The sequence below is a fragment of the Terrapene carolina genome, unplaced genomic scaffold (assembly GCF_002925995.2).
Source record: "Terrapene carolina triunguis isolate 2854851 unplaced genomic scaffold, T_m_triunguis-2.0 Scaffold69, whole genome shotgun sequence".
Classification (NCBI taxonomy): Eukaryota; Metazoa; Chordata; order Testudines; family Emydidae; genus Terrapene; species Terrapene triunguis.
Window position 1 is genome coordinate 51,863,748 of NW_020664420.1, and position 22,863 is coordinate 51,886,610.

The 22,863-nt window shown below is 42.8% G+C and overlaps 1 protein-coding gene across 2 annotated transcripts in view; it reads left to right on the forward strand.

Moving 5' to 3' along the window:
- The window catches only part of SLF1 (SMC5-SMC6 complex localization factor 1), an 82,817-nt gene that overhangs the window by 1,401 nt on the left and 58,553 nt on the right, over positions 1 to 22,863 (forward strand). For both annotated transcript variants that reach the window (XM_024206889.2, XM_026649173.2), the window contains exons 4-5: positions 13,778 to 14,021; positions 18,148 to 18,310. In XM_024206889.2, the coding sequence (XP_024062657.1) occupies positions 13,778 to 14,021; positions 18,148 to 18,310 (407 nt within the window). The remainder of the gene's footprint in view (positions 1 to 13,777; positions 14,022 to 18,147; positions 18,311 to 22,863) is intronic.

Here is a 22,863-nt window from a genome sequence, read left to right on the forward strand (position 1 = left end):
TTCCTCTCACCTTATCTCTTCCCCTTATTTGACTGAAATCAGTAAGTCTGTTACCCCACAAAAAGATAACTATTACCTTAGCCAACAATTAAGACTGAGAAGTCACAAGTTATTTATTAGAGAGAATAAAAAGTATTGGAATACTTGCTATTGGTAGCATACAATTCTGACACTAAACTTCACACTAACATTCACTCACAGACTGCAAACTTCTGCCTGCACAGCAACCCCCTATGGCCAAAAGAAAAACCCCTTACCTCTGCCTTATTATAGACTCTAGACCCCAGTTTTACTCCTTTGTTCTTTTCATATCTGTGGCCTGATTCTGTAATTGCTTGATTAACGGTTTTAAGGTTTTCAAGATGAGACCTCTATACTGTAAGAAGTTTTTGATGAAGGGCTTCCTGGAAGGGCTCTATGGTGTTTACAGGCTGTGGTTATGGATGTAAGTTTTGCAATGGCAATATATTGATATGGTAACTATTTTGAGTATTATCCTATTTTCTTTTCATCATACTTGTGTCCTATATATTAGGTGTTGAAGCATATATATTACTAATAATTATTTGAATTACCATAGTGGTTAGGGGCCCTAGCCTACACCAGGAGGGCCGCCTTATACTAGGTGCTGTACGAACACACAACAAAAAGATGGTCTGTACCGCAAGGGGCTTATGATCTAAGCATAAGATAAGACAAACATATGGGAGAGCTCAAGTAAACAATGAGAGGTATAGGTCAGCATGGTAGGCAGTGGACTTTGCACATTAGCAGCCTAACTTACGTTTTTCATAGGCCTCACTGCAACGGGGAATGTTGGGGAAGGATTTGAGGATGAATAATGAGGTAGGCTTGTGAATATTTAAAGAGAGAACCTCCCAAGTGTGTGGGGCAGCCTGGGAGAAAGCATGGACAAGTGGGCAGTGGAATCTGACATCATGGAATGATTGGAGGTGAGTGTTAACACGTCAATAGTGAATATGAGACAATAGGGTGGGGATAGGCCATGTGGGGCCTTGAAAGAGAATACAGGCAGCTTATGTTTGATTCAATAGAGAAGGGAAGCCAGTGAAGTGATTCAATGAGAGGAATGACATGGTTGAAGTGATGGGCTAGGAAAGTCTTAGTATCTGCATTTTAAATGGATATGAGCAGGGCATGATTGCATTTGTTAAGGCCAGAGAGAAGGGTGTTCCAGTAACTGAGACATGAATGATGAGAGCTTGAAGGAGAGTTTTGGCTGTGTGGATGGATACTACGCATAAAGAATTGGTAAGATTTAGATGCAGCCTGGATATGAAGCCTAGAGAAAGGGTGGAGTTGAAGATGACACCCATGTTACAGGCCTGAATGACAGGAAGGATGGTAGTGTTATCTACAATGATTGAGAAAAAGTAGTAGGGAAGGGTTTGGGGGAAGGGAGATTAGCAGCTTTATTTTAGCCATGTTTAGCTTGAGCTGGCAGCCAGATCATCTCAGGGAGGCAGGTCGTGATTTTAGTTTGGACAGAATGGGACAGGTCTGGAGTTAACTCACAAATCTGCCTCTTATCAGCATTAAGATAGTGGTTGAATTTGTTTGTGAATTGGATTACCCAGAGATAAAGTGCAGAGGGAGAAGAGAACAGAACCAAGGATGGAGCCCCCACATAAAGTTACAGGATGGATGAGGATCCTTCAGAGGACATGCTGAAGGAGCAATTAGAGAACCCTTAAATAAGAGAGTTACAGAAGCCAAGCAAGGACAAGATTTCAAGACTGTATCAAAGGTAGCTGACAAGTCAAAGAGGACGTGGATGGAGTACTGGTTCTGAACTTTAGCTAGGAAGAAGGCATTAGAGATTTTGGTAAGAACCATTTCAATGAAATATAAGGGCAGAAGCCAAATTGGAAAGGGTCTAAGGTGGAACTGGAGGAGAGGAACTCCAGAAGGTGATTGTAGACAAGAGCATTCAATGATTTTATAGATAGATGGGAGATGGGGAAGTAGTTATAGGTAAGTGGGGTTAAGATATTGTGTTTGGGGTTTTTTTGAGATGGAGAGACTAAAGCATGCATGTATGCTGGAGTCATAGGTTCAGGGCAACTGCACTCTTGTTTCCCCTCAGTGGTCCAGCAAGGACACCATTTTTAGGCTGCCAGCTCCCCCGTCTGGCACCTTTCTTGGGTGGAGAACCCCATCTCTCTCCCTTCTGACCAGGGTATCTCCAAGCTACACAGATCCCTGCCTTCACTGAGTTGTTCCAGCACAGACAGGTTGTCCAAGGAATACCTGTTTGTTTCTCGTCAGAGATGGTTAACCGGTGTAATTGCTACAGTTGTAAGTACCCCAGAGTTCTTTCTATGCAAGCCTACTTTATCTGTAAAGTTTTTTACCTTTATTTTAATGTGTTGAAAACAAACAAAAACCTTACATGCATGCTAATAAATTTACCAGACATCATCCCAATCCTAACATGGGTTCTGGCAGGAGCAGTCCTTCAACCACCATTCCCACCTAAAGGGATTCCTTGTGGTTACTAGTTCATCACTGCTGCAGCTTAGAACAACTCCTTAGTCCAATGGTTCTCAACTTGTGGGCCCAATCAGCACACAGCTGTGGCCCAGGTGACATCCTCAGGGCCATACAGGTAGTATATATATATTGTGTGGGTGTGGCCCACATCACAGAGAGCTGCATATGCAGCCCACAGTGGTAAATAGGTTGAGACCCACTGCCTTAGTCTTATGAGACCTCAGTAGTCCCAGTCCTTCCAACCCTACCTTAAGGATTGGGGCCCTCCATGGACCAGGGTTCTTGTCCATTTGCTGGCTCAAGAAGGCCCATAGCCAGTTTTAAACCAGGCTGTTTATCCAAAAGTCTTTTTCTATTGGTCCCTGGAGAATCCTGTCTGAATTAATATATACACATAGCTCTGCAAGGGGGTGGCTTCAAAGGGATGATAACAGAAGGAAGTACATCCTCTCTCCCCACCACCACCACAAGAGAAGGTACATACAATGCCACAATAACACATGCACAATTGTTTTTATAATACAGTGTACCTCAAATGTATTCACCCTAATTTGATAAGATTTAATTCAATAAAGTTAATCTTAATTCTGTAAGATTTGTTTAGAATATTACAGAATGTTGTCAGTCTGTCACAGTTTGAATTTGAAGACTGGTATAAGGCTAACAGGCTTATATACACAGATATGCTAAATCAGTATTTACTGATAATTGTAAAATTGTTCAGTTGTATTGGCATTTAAATGCCAATGAGAGACACCTTTTAAAATTCTAGCATCTAATGACAATTGGCTATATGTGGGTAGACTCTGGCACCCCATGCAGAACCTTATTGAAGTCAGGGCTATAGAATTTAGGTCCTGATCCTGCAGCAAGTTCTATGCCTGCAAAAGCAGACAAGGTTCTATTTGTGCTGGAATTCCTTGCAGGATTGGGGCTTTAATGAGAGAGGTTAAGTGATTTGCTTGAAGGCATAGAGAGAACTGGTGTCTGAGTCAAGATTGAGTCATGATTTTCTGTCTCCTGTCTAGACGGCATCTCCTCCAAAGGTGCAGGCACTTAAACCAAATTATTCTTGTAAACAGGATTATTTCAAGGTAGGATCAAGCAAAAGAGAAAATGGGTCCATGAAAAAGAAAATTCCTATTAAAGCACATTTTCAGTAGTCAAGAAAACCCAATAAACTATTGGCCAAATTCAAAGTGTGAGCATGTATGCGTATGCTTAACATTGTCTAATATGAAAAGTCCTTTACCTATATTGAAATGAAGCAGATTCACATGGTTATGATGTTGCATACAATGGACTTCCATCTCAAATCATCCCTTACAAGTCTTCTTCCTTCATCAAGAGTCCGTATGGGAGAATTCAGGCTTCTTAAATCCTTCAAAACGGCATCTTCCAAACTCATTTGAGGCAGACCTTGTGCTCTGCTTCCTTTCATCTCAGCTCTGTAAACCTTCTGTAGAAGCGTACCTTCTTCTACATGTTGGGTATGACCCCACAGCTGCAATCTTCTTGTTCTTCACTGATGACAGATTGCAACTTGCTGGGATCATCTAAGTATCTCCCTGTTTGTGACAAAATCAGATCAGTGGATGTTAAGAATATGCTGTAACTTTTAATATTGAAAACTGTTTACTTTCCTCTCCTTAGCTGTTCAATGGCCATTTTTCTGCTCCATATAACAGGGTTGTAATCACCACCACATGAAACACACATCCTGCCTCCTAAACAGAGGCCGTTGAACACACTGAATACGATTGACACAAGACCGATTCAACATGCGATGACTTCGGTTATAGAACATCTTGCTGTCAAGCAGCTACCCAGATAAAGAACTCTTCACCCATTCAACATCATTACCATCTACCTGCAGTGTCAGCTGGTCATTTGTTTCCATTTTATCACCGGTGATCTTAAGTCCCATAGTTTTTACATTAACTGTAGTTGGTCAGTAGTGTCTTCAAATAAGGCAATATCATCCACATATTCAAGATCCTCTAAAGGTGACTCTTCAAACTTCACCCCTCCTACTTGGCCTCCATCAGCTTCGTTATCAGTTTATTAAAATATTAGATAATATGGGAGAGAGAGAACACACCCCTGGAATACTCCCGATTCTACTGAAAACCAGTCTAATACAACCACTGACCCTCACACAACTAAATGTACCATGGTAGAGTTCCTCCAGTAAGCACGCTACATAGTCAGACACCCTATACTGAGGTAGCAGTATCCAGAGTGTATCATCTGATTGATGCACTGATTCAAAAAGTGCCCCTCCATGCTGAGTGTGCCACAATAGCAAGCGAGAGGGACAGTGTCTGTATCTCTCTCTCTCTCTCTCTCTCTCTCACACGCATGACTTCCCAGCCCTCCCATCTTGGCAGTGATTTATGTCTCTACCGGCTGTTCCAGGTGCCCAAACTGACCTGCCTGCACTGCCAGGGCAGGGCTTGTGACCACTCCTGCGGCTTCCCTGTGCTTCCCCATCAGAAGTAATTTTTCTGTGGGGAAGCAAAGAAATATGCGGGGGCCATGAATTCTGCGCATGTGCAGTGACACAGAATTCCCTGTGGAGTAATGATAGCGATAAAGGATGGAGAGGGACAGGATGGCAGCTCCTCCACTCCAGGGCTTAGGAAAGTTTGTTAGGTTCTCTCTCAGCAGCTACCAGGGAGACTCACATTTCACATGTGCTTGTCACATTATATTTTGAGCATGAAAACAATCACAGACTTGGAAGCTACCTGTCCCCTATCTAAAGATTAAAAAACTAGAAGGGAAATGAAAAAACAAATCCCAGATTATTTTAATCTTTCTTGGTATCTGACTCATGATTTTAGACTATTAGGGATTGGCTGTAGTGCATCCATGCAGATGGCTCCCCCTCTGTGGGCACAGGGTCTTGATAAGTCTCTTAAGGCTGGAAATCCTTTCCCATCTCCACACCCTTGGTGGTTAAAATACATTGAAAACAGGGTGAGCAGCTTTCACCAACCAGTTGAGCAGGAGCAGCTGCAAGGAAGCGCTCCTTGCCTAAGCCAGGGAATGGAGAAGGAGCTTTACCTGCTTTTAGCAGAAGAGGGGAAGCCTCTTTAATCTCTGAGGCTTCCCTCAGATTCTTCCCCTTGAGGTAAGAGTGTAAAGCAGGGGTGGGCAAAACACGGCCCGTGGGCTGGATCTGGCCCATCTAACATTTCTGTCTGGCCTCCTCTGCCCCCTCGCGATCTCTGAGTCTGGGCTGCTAAAAGTCCCACGGCACAGCAGGGCACTCAGGCAGGCTGCCTGCCTGCTGTAGCCCCATGCTGTTCCCGGAAGTGGCTGGCTGCTGCTGGCACATCTGTGTGCCCCTGGCGAGGGGGGAGGTGGCTCCGTGCACTGCCCCGTCCCCAGCACTGACCTCACAGCTCCCATTGGCCAGAAACCAGCCAATGGGAGCTGCAGGGGCAGTGCTTGCAGGCAAGGGCAGCGCACGGAGTCCTGCTGCCCCCCAAGGGGTGCACGGAGATGTGCCAGCAGCAGCCAGCTACAGCCACTTCCGGGAGTGGCGTGGGGCCACGGCATGCAGGCAGCCTGCTAGAGCCCTGCTGCGCTGCCGGCCGGGAGCCAGCTGTGGTAAGTGCCTCCCGGCCAGAGCCTGCACCTTGCACCCCCTCCAGCACTCCAACCCCCTGCCCCAGCCCGGAGCCCCCTCCTGCACCAAACTCCCTCCCAGAGCCCACACCCCCTCCCTCTCCTGCACCCCAACACTCTGCACCAGCCCAGAGCACCTCCTCCATTAATATAGTAGAAATATGCAGCCCATGACAACTTACCAAAATTCGTCGAGTGACCCCGCCCCCCCACCCTGCAAAAATTATTGCCCACCCCGGTGTAAAGGGAACTCTGTCAAGGATATTTCAGGAAGGTCTCTTGCACCTCATACCTCTCCATCAGGTTTCTGCATGCAAGGACTCCCCCCCCACCCCCCCTTTTCTCTCTCTCAAAAGGACAACTAAACAACAAAATGGCAGAGAGAGACAAGGTGAAAATATCAGAGGGGTAGCAGTGTTAGTCTGTATCCACAAAAACAATGAGGAGTCCAGTGGCAACTTAAAGACTAATAGATTGATTTGGGCATAAGCTTTTGTGGGTAAAAAAACCCCACTTCTTCAGATGCATACAGTGAAAATTACAGATACAGGCATAAATATAGTGGCACACGGACAAGGGAGTTACCTTACAAGTGGAGAACCAGTGTTGACAAGGCCAATTCAGTCAGGGTGGATGTGGTCCACTCCCAATAATTGATGAGAGGGAAAATTGCTTTTGTAGTGAGCCAGCCACTCCCAGTCCCTGTTCAAGCCCAAATTAATGTGTTAAGTTTCTAAATGAATTGTAGCTCTGCAGTTTCTCTGAAGTCTGTTTTTGAAGTTTTTTTGTTGAAGGATGGCTACTTTTAAATCTGTTATTGAATGTCCAGGGAGATTGAAGTGTTCTCCTACTGGCTTTTGTATGTTACCATTCCTGATGTCTGATTTGTGTCCATTTATTCTTTTACGTATAGACTGTAGGGTTTGGCCAACGTACATGGCAGAGGGGCATCGCTGGTACATACACCTCTACCTCGATATAACGCTGTCCTCAAGCACCAAAAAATCTTACCGCATTATAGGTGAAACCGCGTTATATCGAACTTGCTTTGATCTGCTGGAGTGTGCAGCCCCGCCCCCCTGGAGCACTGCTTTACCGCGTTATATCAGAATTCATGTTATATCGGGTCGCGTTATATCGGGGTAGAGGTGTATCACATTAGTAGATGTGCAGATGAATGAGCCCCTGATGGTGTAGCTGATGTGGTTGGGTCCTCTGATGGTGTCGCTAGAGTAGATATGGGGACAGAGTAGGCAACACGGTTTGTTACAGGGATTGGTTCCTGGGTTAGCATTTGTGGTGTAGTGTATAGTTGCTGGTGAGTATTTGCTTCAGGTTGGGGGGCTGACTGTAAGGAAGGACTGGCCTGCCTCCCAACGTCTGTGAGAATGAGGGATCATTGAAGATGTGCTGGAGATGTTTTAAACTGGGGGATGGACATGGTGTTCTGTTTTCCTTGTTGGGCCTGTTCTGTAGTAGGTGAGTTCTGAGTACCCATCTCGCTCTGTCAATCTGTTTCCTCATTTCCCCAGGTGGGTATTGTAGTTTTAAGAATGCTTGATAAAGATCTTGTAGATGTTTGTCTCTGTCTGAGGGATTGGAGCAAATGTGGTTGTAATTTAGGACTTGGCTGTAGATAATGGATCGTGTGATATGTCCTGGATGGAAGCTGGAGGCATGTAAGTAAGTATAGCAGTCAGTAGGTTTCCAGTATAGGGTGGTGTTTATGTGACTATTACTTATTTGCACTGTAGTGTCCAAGAAGTGGATCTCTTGTGTGGACTGGTCCAGGCTGAGGTTGATGGTGGGGTGGAAATTGTTGAAATCCAGGTGGAATTCTTCAAAGGCCTCTTTCCCGTGGGTCCATATGATGAAGATGACATCAATGTAGCACAAGTAGAGGAGGGGCGCTGGGGGACGAAATCTGAGGAAGCGTTGTTTTAAGTCAGCCATAAAAATGTTGGCATACTGTGGGGCCATGCGGATACCCATAGCAATGCTGCTGATTTGAAGGTATAAGTTGTCCCCAAATCTGAAATGGTGGTGAGTGAGGACAGAGTCCCAAACCTCAGTCACCAGGTGTGCTGTGGCCTCATCAGGGATACTGTTCCTGACAGCTTGTAGTTCATCCTCATGTGAAATATTGGTGTAAAGAGCTTCTACATCCATGGTGACCAGGATGGTGTTTTCAGGAAGATCACCAATGCATTGTAGTTTCCTCAGGAAGTTGGTGATGTCTCGAAGATAGACCCTATGCTGCTAGCACTCCTAGCTGAGGAGAGAGTCCAAATATCCAGGTAGTCCTGCTGTAAGAGTGCCAGTGCCTGAAATGATGGGGTGTCCAGGATTTCCAGGTTTATGGATCTTGGGTAGCAGATAGAATACCCCTCGTCAGGGCTCTAGGTGTTCGTCTGTGTAGATTTGTTCCTGTGCTATAGCAGGGAGTTTCTTGAGCAGATGGTGTAGTTTCTTTTGGTACTCCTCAGTGGGATCGGAGGATAGGGCCTGTAGAATGTGGTGTTGGAGAGTTGCCTGGCAGCCTCCTGTTCATAATTCGACCTGTTCATGATGACTACAGCACCTCCTTTGTCAGCCCCTTGGATTATAATGTCAGAGTTGTTTCTGAGGCTGTGAATGGCGTTGCGTTCTGTACGGCTGAGGTTATGGGGCAAGTGATGCTGTTTGTTCACAATTTCAGCCTGTGTATGTCTGTGGAACACTATGTAGAAGTCCAGTCTGTTGTTTCAACCGTCAGGAGGAGTCCACACAGAATTCTTCTTCTTGTAGTGTTGGTAGGAGGGTTCCTGTGGGTCAATGCACAGTTAAGTAGTGTGTTTGAAAATATTCCTTGAGTCGGAGATAGCAAAAGTAGGCTTCCAGATCACCGCAGAATTGTATCACGTGCGTGAGGGTGGGGGTGCAGAAAGAGAGTCCCTGAGATAGGACAGACTCTTCTGCCAGGCTAAGTGTGTGGTTGGATAGATTAACAATATTGTTGGGTGAGTTAAGGGTACCACTGTTGTAGCCCCCTGTGGCATGTAAGAGTTAAGATAGTTTACTGTCCTTTTTCCTCTGTAGAGAAGTGTGAAAATATGAGACTTGTTAGAGGGATGGGGTGGTGATAAGGCTGTTATCTCTGGAGAGCAGAGCAATGCTTCTCTTTGTTCCTTGTTCTAGACCGGGGGGGCAAACTTTGTGGCCCGAGGCCCACATCTGGGTATGGAAATTGTATGGTGGGCCATAAATGTTATTGTAATTGGGGGTTGGGGTGCAGGAGGGCGTGGGGGTGCAGGCTCTGGGGTTGGGCTGGGGATGAGTATTTGGGGGTGTAGAAGGTTGCTCCGGGCTGGGACTGAGCGATTCGGAGGGCAGGAGGGGGATCAGGGCTGCGGCACGGGGTTGGAGCATGGGGGGCAGGTGCCGGGTGGCACTTACCTCAAGCAGCTCCCAGAAACAGTGGCATGTCCCTACTCCCGCTCCTATGCAGTGGCACGGCCAGGTGGCTCTGCGCACTGCCCTGTGCGCAGGCAATGCCCCTGCAGCTCCCATTAGCTGTGGTTCCCAGCCAATGGGAGCTGCTGGGGCAATGCTTGGGGTGGGGCAGCATGCGGAGCCCCCTGGCTGCCCCTATGCATAGGGGCCGGAGTGGGGACGTGCCGCTGGGAGCCGTGCGGAGTGGGGCAAGCCCCAGACCCCACTTCCCGGCGGGAGCTCGAGTGCCGGATTAAAACGTCTGGAGGGCCGGATGTGGCACCTGGGCCGTAGTTTGCCTACCTCTGTTCTAGACCCTGTAAATCCTTTCTAGCCCTCCACTTGTTTCAAAGTTTATGCTACAGTTTCTACAGTTTGTCTTTTTAAACAATAAGTACAAAGCAGTGCCCAGTGTGATGGTACCTTCCAGTTTTGATTCTGCATTCTTTAGTATCAAGGAATTAAGGCATAAAATAGAAAATATAATCAAACTGATACAGAGTAATACCTGAACATGCTTGTTATACCATTTTGACATAAATTTGTACCAGAGGTTTAGAAAATTGCTATATCTGAAAATTGAGAAACATACCATCATTGTATATAGAAATAATAGTTTACAAATCAGAACATTATATAACTAAGGCCTGGTCTACACTAACACCCCAATTCGATCTAAGGTACGCAACTTCAGCTACGTGAATAACGTAGCTGAAGTCGACATACCTTAGTTCGAATTTACCGCGGTTCAGACGCGGTCCACACACGGCAGGCAGGCTCCCCCGTCGACTCCGCGGTACTCCTCTCGCTGAGGTGGAGTACCGCAGTCGACGGCGAGCACTTCCTGGTTCGAATTATCGCGTCCACACCAGACGCAATAAATCGAACCCGGAAGTTCGATTGCCAGCCGTCGAACTACCGCGGTAGTGTAGACAAGCCCTAAGATCTGTGGCACAGACCTAGTAAAAAGGACTGGATTACTTTATCCCCAAAGTGAAACATGTACATGTTTTAAAAGTCACCTTTTGCTATTAAAGGTAGTATCAACATCTTGAGCATAAGAGATTTGACTTTTAGACTAAAGGCTAATAGTCATCTCTAATTATCTCTGAGGTACGTTAGCAAGTTAGCTTTTGGGAGAAGAGGGATAGGCCACCTCCTTTCCAATGGTACTTAAGTTTTGTGAGTGTCTGTTTACATGATTTAAAAAAACAACCACCCTCAACTCAATGCATTCAGAATCTTTTTTAAACTGTGGTCCAGAGACCATAGTGGATGAACTAAAATAGGGTAAAAATTTATTCATCACTGAAATCTTAATTTAGGGGTAAATCCCACTCCCCATCTCACCAAACATTAATCAAAGGACTTTGTTCAAGCATTTCTTATTGGGGTAGGAAGGATGGAATCCTTCTTTCAATGTACAGAGTGCCAGTAGAGCTGCTCTGTGATGACTGTCACATCCCTTCTATTAGTGGATCTTCATAGTCATGTATGCACTGGCTGTACTTCTGCTCCCTTCATCATGGAGCCCTCCTATGTACTGTGCAGAATCACATTTGTTTTGCAGCCATGTAGGTACTACACTCTCACAGTGGGGGGGTCAGGATTTGGACCATAGTGTAATTTCAGAAAATACTTATATGTGCCAGAGCACTGCTAAACTCGGAAAATATAATAGGGTGTAACACAGAAGGAGTTACAAAAATTCAGAGTGAACACACAAATTAGCCAGTGCTTTGGGTATGAGTCAAAGGTGGTGTGCCCTGATATGATAAGCCATTATAATTACAAAAATACAGTGGTATTCAAAGACCAAATGTAGGCATGCTGACTACTTTCAAAATTACATGGAGATATGCATATTTTCTGTGAATTTCTTTATTTAAGCCATTGTGAACCTATGGCACTTATGCAGCAAAGTTTTAAAAAAAAACAAAACTTTTTTTTCATTTATGGAAGTCTATAAAGATATGCCTTTAAAATAAATAAATAAATAAATAAATAAATATAGAGAGAGAGAGAGAGAGAGAGAGAGAGAGAGAATGAATTTTTCAGTGTCCATAAATAGGGCCCTACCAAATTCACATTCCATTTTGCTCAATTGCACGGTCATAGGATATTAAAAATAGTAAATTTCATAATTTCAAATACTTCAATCTGAAATTTCATGGTATTGTAATTGTAGGGGTCCTGACCCAAAAAAGAGTTGAGGTGGTGGTGGTGGTGTCACAAGGTGATTTGTGGGGGTGGGATTGCGGTACTGCTATCCTTCCTTCTGCGCTGCTGTAGGCAGCAACATTGCCTTCAGAGCTGGGTAGCTGGAGTGTGGCGGCTTCTGGTTGGGAGACCAGCTTTGAAGGCAGAGCCGCCGTCAGCAGCAGCGCAGAAGTAAGGATGGCATGGTATGATATTGCCACCCTTACTTCTGCGCTGCTGCCTGCAGAAAGGGGCCCTCAGTCAGCAGCCGCCACTGTCCAGCCACCCAGCTCTGAAGGCAGCAGCACAGACATAAGGGTGGCATGGTATAATATTGCCATCCTTGCTTCTGCTGGCGGGGCGCTGCCTTCAGAACTGGGCACCTGGCCAAAAGCTGCCGCTCTCTGGCTGCCCAACTCTGAAGGCAGCGTAGAAGGGTGGCAATACCACAACCCCTCTAAAATAACTTTGCAGCCCCCCTGCAACTCCCTTTTGGGTCAGGACCCCCAATTTGAAAAATGCTGGTGTCGTCCTCCCCTCCCCCCCCCGTGAAATCTGTATCGTATAGGGTAAAAGCACACAAAAGACCAGATTTCACAGTCTGTGACACGTTTTTCATGGCCGTGAATTCGGTAGGGCCCTATCCATAAACGATAAAGTGATGCAAAACTGCATTTTGGTCTTGTTACCACTATCTTCCAAAGAACACTAAATATGCGTCCCACCTTATATAGTTTTACCCATAATCATTCCCTAGTAATGCCCAATATTGCCCTTCTGCACTTTTTTTTTTTTGGGTGTTGGGGGAAAAGGAGACATGCATCTCCACCACCTTTTCTTGGTAAAACTGTAGTAAGAGCGTGGTTAGATTCTAATCCCCTTCAGTATTTATCCTCACCCTGAAATTTCCAACAAGCATACCAATGTGGAACCTATTGAGTAGGAATTGGTGACGAGGGGTTTATTAAGCTATAGGTTATGTACAGAGTACCTTTGTGTCTTTCCATTAGATGTCTGCTGGCACCCAGTGCTAGCTCCTTTAGACATACCATCTGCTCCTGCACTGATGCATTTTACCAGTCATCCCTGCTGTTCTGAGAAATTGATTAGGATCACACAATTAGTCAATTTCACTTAATGTATACTATAAGTAGTGTTTCAATACAACTCCTGATCTGAACCTGAAAGAACAGAGACATTTAGAAAAGAAGGAGGATCATTACATACAGAGGAAGAGGCAGAGGAGGTGAGGGAAAAGGATGTGGAAAGGAGAGAGACTAGAGTACTAGTCTAAAATAGTTTCCCCCTAATATTGATATCCACTAAACTTACACAATTAGGAATGTCTAGACTTTCAGAGTTTAGAGATGGACTATGCTGTGCTTTTAGTATGCTAAAAATTTAGACAGCTGTGTTAGCTGGTGGTGCCGGGGTATTTATGGATTTAAATAAGAAACTAGCATGGGATGCCTTTATTTGTATATCCAAACTGATTATTCATAGAGGTGATTTGACAGAGCTGTTGCATTTTCTCTGAGTGCACAGAATGTCTGTTCACAGTCAGGAAATCTATTTGTACAGTGTATTGTAAAACATCATATAAGAATACTAAGTCTAAGTTGATACTGGACAAAAGACACAGGAGCAAAATCTAGACAGGCAAATAAATATCATGATTGTTCTTTTGTCTGGTATTATTTTATTCTGGAAGAGCTAAGAGGATACTATGTCATTAGAAGAAAGCAAAACTACCATGTCCAGTGACTTTGCACAATTCTGATAAAATATTAGGAAAGGATAAGTTTTGGAGTAGAAAGGAAAATTGTTTGAAATGTTACTTAAAGTTATAACGTGGTTTTCAAATGAGAGAGCTTGAAGTTAATTTTATATTTGATCTTCATTTGCCATTTGTCTGTATAAAAATTCTTTTGTGGTTGACAGTTCATTTGCTTTCTAGGAAAGTGGATACTAACTAAGGACTACATAATTAATAGTGCTGAAAGTGGCAGATGGCTTGATGAAACAACTTACGAATGGGGATATAAAATTGAAAAAGACTCCCATTATTCACCTCAAATGCAATCTGCACCTAAAAGATGGCGCAAAGAACTGACATGCTCTGGTGCTTTAGGGGCCTTCCACAGATGGAAAGTTATCCTCCTTGTGAAAGAAGGTGATAAACGAAGGGATTCTATCACAAGGTAGGATGCTGCTACTTAAAGTTGAAGTAATTAATGATCAAATAGTTGATATAGCTAAATTACATTGTTGTTCTCCCTCTCCCATCCCAATTAAATTGGTCCACAACAACTCCCAGTGCTTTAGTCTCTGTATAACCTACTGTTCCACATATTTATAATAGTTGGAATGGTAAAAAAATGTTTTTATCTTCCAGTTCAGTTTCTTTTGACTTATTACTATTACCACATTGTTGACTATAGCACTTACGGTTTTATGCATATTTTAAATTAATAGCCTAGGAAGACTTCCTCTGTGCGCGCGCCCCCCTCCCCCCCCCGATTTGTTCATAGCCATAGCCTCAGAGTTCATGCTCATTAGAAAAATAAAAGAATGCTGCTATGGTACCAAAATGAAGTGTCCAGAACCATATTTCATTTGTGTAATGAAGCTTTCTTTGAGTTGATGTTAAAATGCTAGATGCATAGATAGAATGTGTTAACTTTGATAAATGATCAGATATGAAAATACCATTAAATTGTTCCATTACTCTGGTATTTTTAAAATAAGAGGATCTTGGTCTAGTTCCACTTTTTCCCCCCCTCACTGCTTTTGGCCTTCTCCTCCCCCAAAACTGTAGCGCCTAAATGCTCAGGTTGAACTTGGAGAGGCGGGGTGTGTGATTAACAGGGCAAGGAATACAGTTAGATCTGTGGTGATCGTAGTCTATTGTAAAACTACCTCCCTTTTCTCTGCGATGGCAACTTTGTCTTTTATTATATGAGTGGCAATCCTAGAGGAAAACAAGACTGTCTCATATGGTAAGAGTGAAATAATATGCTAAGTATGGTTCGACATATTGTAAAGCCACATTCTGACTGACTTGGACCTCTTATGTCACACTCATGCAGCAGCTCTCTAGCAGTACACTGCTGCAGCCTCAGAACTGAAAGACAAAAACTTACTCATGGTAAATAGGGAAGATTCGAAAGATGATGATAAAGGAAGGGATGGGAGGAGAAGGAACTGAAGGGAAAAAATGAGTTTAAAAGTGCTCAGTTAGCCTTTTGGGATCTCTAGCCACTTCTATCCCACTTTGTTTTAAAACAAACTTGGTCTTCTTTAATATTTTAAGACCTAGTTCTGAGATGCATATGTTTTAATAAAGGTGAGCTGAAAGTGGCCATTGGACCACATCCTGCTGCTGACAGGGCAGGTAGGCTTCTGAAGGATAGGAGTGAATGAGAAGGATCTTAATGCTCAAACATTATGATGAAAAAGTTTCTAGTAGAATATAGGGCATAATACCTGCTCCTCATGTTCATAATTTTTTTTTTAATTAAAAAACCTCATTCCAATAGCCAGTTAAGCCATTAGTGCGTCAGGTGGTTATTGTTGCACTACTTGGGTGGTTGAAGGAATTCTGCCTTCAGCCTCATGATACAGTACATGTTAAAAGTTTTACGATCCTTATTGCTATGTTATCAGGGTCTGCTAAAGACTCTCCCTTCCTTACACTAAGCAAGTTTGAGCTCAAGCATCTGGAGCAGAAAGAATATTTTCCAACTGGAATATTAAACTGAATTTAAAACAAACTTGTGTTATTTTGTTGGAACAGCTCCTTAAAATTGCATATATTGGGGTAGTAAAAGTGATTTTATATTAGGCAGTGAACAAAGGCTCTGAGATCAAAGCCTCATTACAGTAGGTCTAGATGTAGACATGGTCCCTGCCTTGAAAAGCTTATATTCTAAAAAGACAAACAGTATAAAAGGGTATTGGAGGAGATGCTATACAATGTTACATGCACATCCTGTCATATTTGATTTTTTTTTTTTCCTTCCTCCTCCTCAGGTTTAGGGGTAAGGCAGCAGAGAGAAATTAGAGTAGGTCAATACTCTTGCTGCAATTACAACACTTGGGCAGGCAGGGGGAAAGCAAATGATTGGTATATGAGCATATGATACTACATAGTATCTCTTCATCCTTTAATACTGTTTTGTCTTTTTAGACTATAAAAAGAATCCTTATAGGGGTTTAAAGGAAGATAGGGTAGTAGTTTGACATGTCAGTTTGGGGAGTGTTCAGGACTGCAACTTTCATCCAAGCCATTTTCTAAAGCTGATTTGAAGTCCAACTTAATTTTATATTTGTGGTCCATAGGCATTTAACAGCAGGCTCCTCTGTCAAATTAATTACTATAGATTAAACAGTAGAGATCTGAAAATCCCAGCTCCTGCTTATAGGAGACCAATGTAATTCCCCTCAAGACAAAACCAAATTTATTCTTATAGGGCCTAAGCTCCTTACAGATCTCATGTAGCTCTCTAAAACTACCTCAAGACACAGGCCATAATAACCACTAGTCTTTTCATCTTCACATATCAATATTAACCTAGGTTACTACTAGACTGAAACCTCCTTGTAAGCAGGTAGTCAGCCTGCATCCAGAAATTGTGGGTTGTGACCCCATTCCAAAAGAGAGAACCATTAACATCTAGTTTATTAAGTTGCATATGGTTTCTCCTTTCTTGGCAGGGGGAAATTGAGCTGTCCTGTGCCCTTCTCAAGCAAAATGTGTTAAGTATTGCTTTAATGGCAGAGGATATAAACAAGCCAATTTCCTTCTTGGCAGGGAAAGTAAACAGCCACTATTCCTGACCTGTGGCTTTAGCATTCCACTACAAGTTATCATTTTTCCACTTCCTCTTTCTTTGTTGCTGTCCCAGTGAGACACAGCTGACTACCTCTCCTTTTAGCTTGCCAACTAAGGTGTCCTTTACAAAATGGGACAGGTTTTCTTCCCTCATCTTCAGTGCCTGGGTTCTGGGTACATACATCCTGCAGCACTTCTGAAAGACATTCTGTTCTTTCACTGGAATCTTAACATGGTTCTGCAAATCCCTATTTGTTAAGAATGAAAGTAACCTTTAATCACAACTACATCACCAAGACAAATGAACTGGGAGTTGTGTGCATCAGGGAATCTGTATTTTTTTCCCCCAAGACATTACCATACAACAACCTGGGCATCCCTTTACTCATGCACAAAAGCATTGCAAGGTAGATATTTTGCTTTCTGAAAACCTAGCTTTCGGTCAAGTGTCCTATAGGTGCCAGTAACTTTTTTAAAAAGGATTGATTTTTCTCTCTCTATCAGCTATACTTAATACTACTGTTTGTTCACCTCTGCCTTTCTCCAATTATGACTAACCTAGCGTGTGTGTGTGTGTGTGTATATATGTAATATATAAAAAGTAGGTGAGACCAGGGCATTTTATTCTTTATCCATCAATTATTTTTTCTAGTATATGCATCCACCAATTTAGAAGACCCCTTTTTCTCCTCTCCCCCTCTGTTACCTGTCATCTTTTCTTAGAAATATAAATTGCAGCAGTGCACCTTTGGAAGTTGTGTATGGGGAAATAATTACAGGTAGTGGCCAGAAACATTAGCTGAGCTGTTTGGGTATTACATTAGGTGGGACTAACTGCACTGCTGTGGAGTCATTCCTGCAGTGTAGGTACACCTCTACCCCGATATAACGCTGTCCTTGGGAGCCAAAAAATCTTACCGCATTATAGGTGAAACCACGTTATATCGAACTTGCTTTGATCTGCCGGAGCGCGCAGCCCCGCCCCCCTGGAGTGCTGCTTTACCACGTTATATCCGAATTCGTGTTATATCGGGTCGTGTTATATCGGGGTAGAGGTGTATATCTTATGAAATCTTACCTTTCCAATTTACAGGTAAGGCAAATACCCCATTTTCAGTAAATCCCTCTTTATTTAGATAAAGATCCACTAAGTCTCTTGAGCTATATTGCAATAAACCATAGTTACTGTAATACTGAGTTGATCTTTATAAAAATGCACTTGTAGAAGCTTCCTAAAAGATGAAGAAAATTAGTATTCTCTTCTAAACTGAGAAGACAGTTGTTTAGTTGGGTTACCTACTTGTCTCAGGGCTTTGAAGTGCTCAGTTAGCCTGCTAAGGAAGGAAGTGTGACTTCATACCTGACCATTTTCTGTAAATTTTGGGTGCATTGTAGCTTGTGAGCATTAAAAAATACCTTTAAAACAAATTTTCAGTAAATATACACACACACACACTTTAAAATATATATAATATTATTATTTTTTTTTTAAGAGTTCTAGAAGCTGGAAAGGCAATTATATATCCACCACAAAAGGAAGTGAGAGCTGTTACTCATGTATTCACTGATAATAAAAGTGTCACCATAGAGAGAGAGAAACATCTCTTTGAAGCTCCATATTATCCTGTGCAATATATAGGGGATTATCTTTTTGAGGTAAGTAAAATTAAATATTCTTAACTGAAATTAATGCTTCATTAACAGTGTGTTGTTTATTGATTAGAACATATTGCAACTCTGACAAAAGTGAAAGGGATGCTATCAACTTTTTTTTTTAAATGCACTTTTTTTTTTTTAATCCTGATCTCCTTTTAAATAGCATGTGCTAACTTTTGGGGGTTTTTTTAAGTGTCATTGAGAAGATTGTGTATAGCCAGGTTTTCTGTTCTGCTTTTGGTTGGGTCGGATAGCAACACCACCAAGCACCCTCTTTCTCTGTGCACACACCTGCCTACTATCTCTTCAATTGCGGCTTATTCACTGCTGTTACTTGTAAACACATTGTTAGAGCTACAGGTATACACTTTGAGCAGTTCATGAAAGTGATGCAACTGACAAAATAATGAAACTAACTATTCACAAAATGACAAATTAAAACTATTTCCCCCCCGTAATTGTTTTTCTAGTATCTAAGTACAAAAATGTCAAATAGAAGTGGATTTTTTCTTCAAGTCTGACAATGTCTACTTAACTGCATTAAAACTGTACCTTAACACTTCAAAAATCAGTTTAGTGATTTACCTTCCCAGCCCCCATGCATGAACTCCTAAGTTACCCTGCATTTTCATCCAGATCATATTACTAATTCAGAAACTTACTGAAAGCAAATGCAGCTTGCCAGTGGTTAATTGGACCATAGTGCCTAGTAATATTGTAGCAGTTATAAAACTGAAAAGAAACTCAAAATTGGTAGGTTCAAAACTTCGAGTCTTGCTTTTTACTCAGCACTTCACAAAGCCAAATCTTTAATGCAGTTTTAGGGGAAAAAAAGCAATGTGTTCCACAATACTGTGTGAAAGACCTGGGGCCATGTCTACGCTACAGGAACTATATAATATGTTGGTATAACATTGTAGTGTAGACACAGCCTACAGCAACAGAAGGGCGTTTTCCATTACTGTAGGAACATCACCTCCTTGAGCAAAAGTACCTAGGCTGACTAAAGCATTTGGGGGTTAAGTCAGTATGACTACAGCACTTAGGGGTGTGGATTTTTCACACCCCTGAGTACCACAGCTATTTTGACATGAATTTTAATTACAGAGCAGGCCTTAGTCTGCTTTCAGTTTCTACTCTGTAACTTTGGCCAGGGAACGCTTTCTAAAAAGGAAGTACAGTTGTGAACATTGTACATTTGAATCTTGCTCCCATTGAGGCCAATGGTAGAACTCCTCTTTAATTTCATTGTAGCTGGATACAGCCTGGACTCCTGCAGGGAGTGTTCCATGCTAACTTGGATTGATTCTATAGTCCAATTTAGGATCTGCCTTATTTGTCCCGAGGAGGAGTTAGTTATCCAGTCCAGGGAAAATTGTGGCCGCAGCTTGAGGCTTAGAGGAAGATGATGTGCAAGGAAGAAAGGATGCAGAATATTTCCATGCTAGGAATCTAATTTGGTATTTATATGCAACCTTACGATAAACCAGCATGCAACAGATTTTATTCAGAGAACTTTCAAGTATCTAAGTGGTTATAAACTGTGACATACTTGGACTTTGTCTGTTAGATCACAAATAAATAGAGGACAGGTGTAGGGAACAGACTCAGTTTAAAGGTCTTGTAAAGGAGAATTCTTCTTTATGTAGCCTGTTCATATCACACTTTCAGAATAGCAGTGCCTCTTGGATCACTTTTGCCCCCCTCCAGCATCTCCCCTCTCTGTCGCTGAACACTTTGATGGCAAGGCTATAAAAGGGGGTGCCGTACTTCAGGGGCTTCTGTTACTTCTAACTGTGACAGCAGATTGACCAGGAAACTCAGTGGGTCTTTCTGACCTGGAGCTGATTGGTCTCAGTGCCACCTTAGCTCTCTAGTTATCCAGTCAGTCTAGTTAAGTTAGATCAATGTTTCTGAACCGTTGGAACTGGCGTTCTTTGAGAATCCCGGTGCATATTCACATTTTCTACCCTCCTTCCACAAATTAAGTTAAGTCTCAGAGGAAGAGGGGATGTGAGGAGGTGGTAGAAGGAACTGAGACAGCTCTAGCACAGCACTCCCTTCTGTAGCCTCTGCCTTAGAACATTCAAGACTGGTGAGGGAAGGGCACAAGAGCTACTAAAAGGTTCTGTCCATGCATCCCAGGAGTGTGCATGTGCAGAAGTCACATTAAAGAACTCCACTTACAGGCAAGTTGCCTTCATTTTATTATCTTAGTTTTGGCTGAATCTTATCCTTCTTAAAACGGTGTGTGACTAAAATTATTTGGTTTCATTTTGACATTGTAATGCCATCTCCGCACACTTGAACTGAAATCATTTTGCTTGAACTTGACATTGTGACAGCTGTACACTTACACTAATCTTATTTTGCATTCTGGTCTGAAGTCATACTATGGTTTTCAGAATTTTGCATTAAAGCTTCCTGTGGGATGGTCATTAGGAACTCAGTTTCCTCAATTGCTTGGCACTGTGGCAAATCAGCAAAGTACATAAACATGCTTGATGAAGACCACATAAGTAGTCCCACAGAAGCCAATAAGACTTCTCTCATGCTTAAAGTTGAGCACACATTTGAGTGTTTTGCTGATGTAGCAGGGATGGTACCTTCAGAGCACCCCTTCATGGCAGGGCATGGCCCTTCAGGCACCCCACCTTCAATGGCCAGTAACTTTCCACCATCAGAAGTATTTAGAACAAGAATCCCCTTCTGGACTCTAAAATATTAACTCTTTCCACATAGTTTCCAGTGACCGTGCAGACCCAAACCCTTCCCTCTTGGCTAAGGGATTACACAACTTTCCTTCCACGGCTTGTGTTGTGCTTCTCCCTCTCCCTTTAAATTGCCCTGCACTGGTTCCACCTGAGCTGGCAACAGTCTTTCAAAAAACAGAACCAAAACCTTCATAATAGTTCTTCCTCCATGCATCTCTGCTGTGGCACAGACTTCCTGCCTCCCTCCACAGCTTGGAGGCCAGGTCACACCACTGTAGTCCTGTCTCACCATGTGTCTCTCAGGCTCCTGCAGGGAACTTCTTGCTCTCAGAGTCTCCTCCTCTGATGAGGGAAGAGACAGCTTATGTACTTCTTTCTTTCCCCAGACCTTGTACTGGTTGGCTGAAAGGAAGGGGAGCCTTGCCCCACCCAAACTGCAAGGTCCCAGTTCCTTAAAGATACAGTTACCTGGGTTTCCCTAGACTCTTAACTATTACTCCAGGACCACTTACTCTTCTCAGCATCTGCTCCAGAGCTCCTGGAACAGGATTTGGCTGGCCACAGTCCCCACTACCTCTTAAACAGGGCAGACCACTCTGTTACAGCAGGATTGGCGCTGGAGTGCTCAGCACCTTGCAGGATTGAGCCTTAGTTTATTACTCCCTCAAAGTGAATGTCAGATTCAAATAGTGATAAAATAACAAGGAATGTGGCCAGATCTACAGAATAGGGGATTCTATCTTGGAAAGCAGTGACTCTGAAAAGAATTTAGGGGTCATAATAGATAAGCAACTCAGCTTGAGTTTCCAGTGTGATGCTGTGACAAAAAGGGCTAATGTGGATCTATAAGTAAGGGAGGTGATTTTTACCTCTCAATGTGGCATTGGTGACACCTATACTAGAAAACTGCCTCCAGTTCTCACCTCCCTATTTTAAAAAATGATATTGATAGTTTGGAAAGGGAGCAAAAGAATGTCACAAAAACATTTGAGGGCTGGGAAAAATTCCTTACGGTGAGAGACTTAAAGTGTATCCAAAAAAAAAAAATGTGATTTGATTACAGTGTATAAGTATCTTCACAGGGAGAAAATATTGGATCTAAAGATCTCTAATTTAGTGGAGAAATGCAGAAAAGAACCAATGACTGAAAACTATAATTTGTCTGGCTTCAATCAGAAATTAGGCATAAATTTTGAACAGTAAGGGTGATTAACAATTGGTTGGATTAACAATTGGTTAAAACCAATTAACTGATTAATTGGTTGGATTGGATTAATGATTGGTTAAAATTAATGATTAACATTTGGTTAAAATCATGCACTGAAAATCTTTATGAAATGTATTTTTCCCCATATTATACAGTACCTGACTAATTTAATTTGTAATTATTTTATAACAGCAATGGACTAAATTGTAGCTTCGCCAAAAGACCTGTGTATGGAGCAGTGTGTAGTTGTAGTTTGATTGTGATTCTACTAAGGGAAGAGTTTAAGACCTAGAAGGACTGGATGACTTGGAAAACTGGTTAATAAGATATAGAACCTTTAAACTGTACGTTGCCAGTTGAGCTTAATCACTGCTAATCAGCCACCGGAAGGGATTGACATCTGATTGTATTTTATTGCCCTTTATGAAATTGGGGCTTCTCTAGAAAAGGAGTTATTACAGAATAACAATTCCTGATTAACTCCGTGTGTGAACCAGGGCCGGCTCCAGGCACCAGCTTAACAAGCAGGTGCTTGGGGTGGCTAAGGGAGAGGGGCGGCACCTGCGGCAATTCGGGGGCGGCAGGTCCCTCACTCCCTCTAGGAGAGAAGGACCTGCTGCTGAACTGCCGCC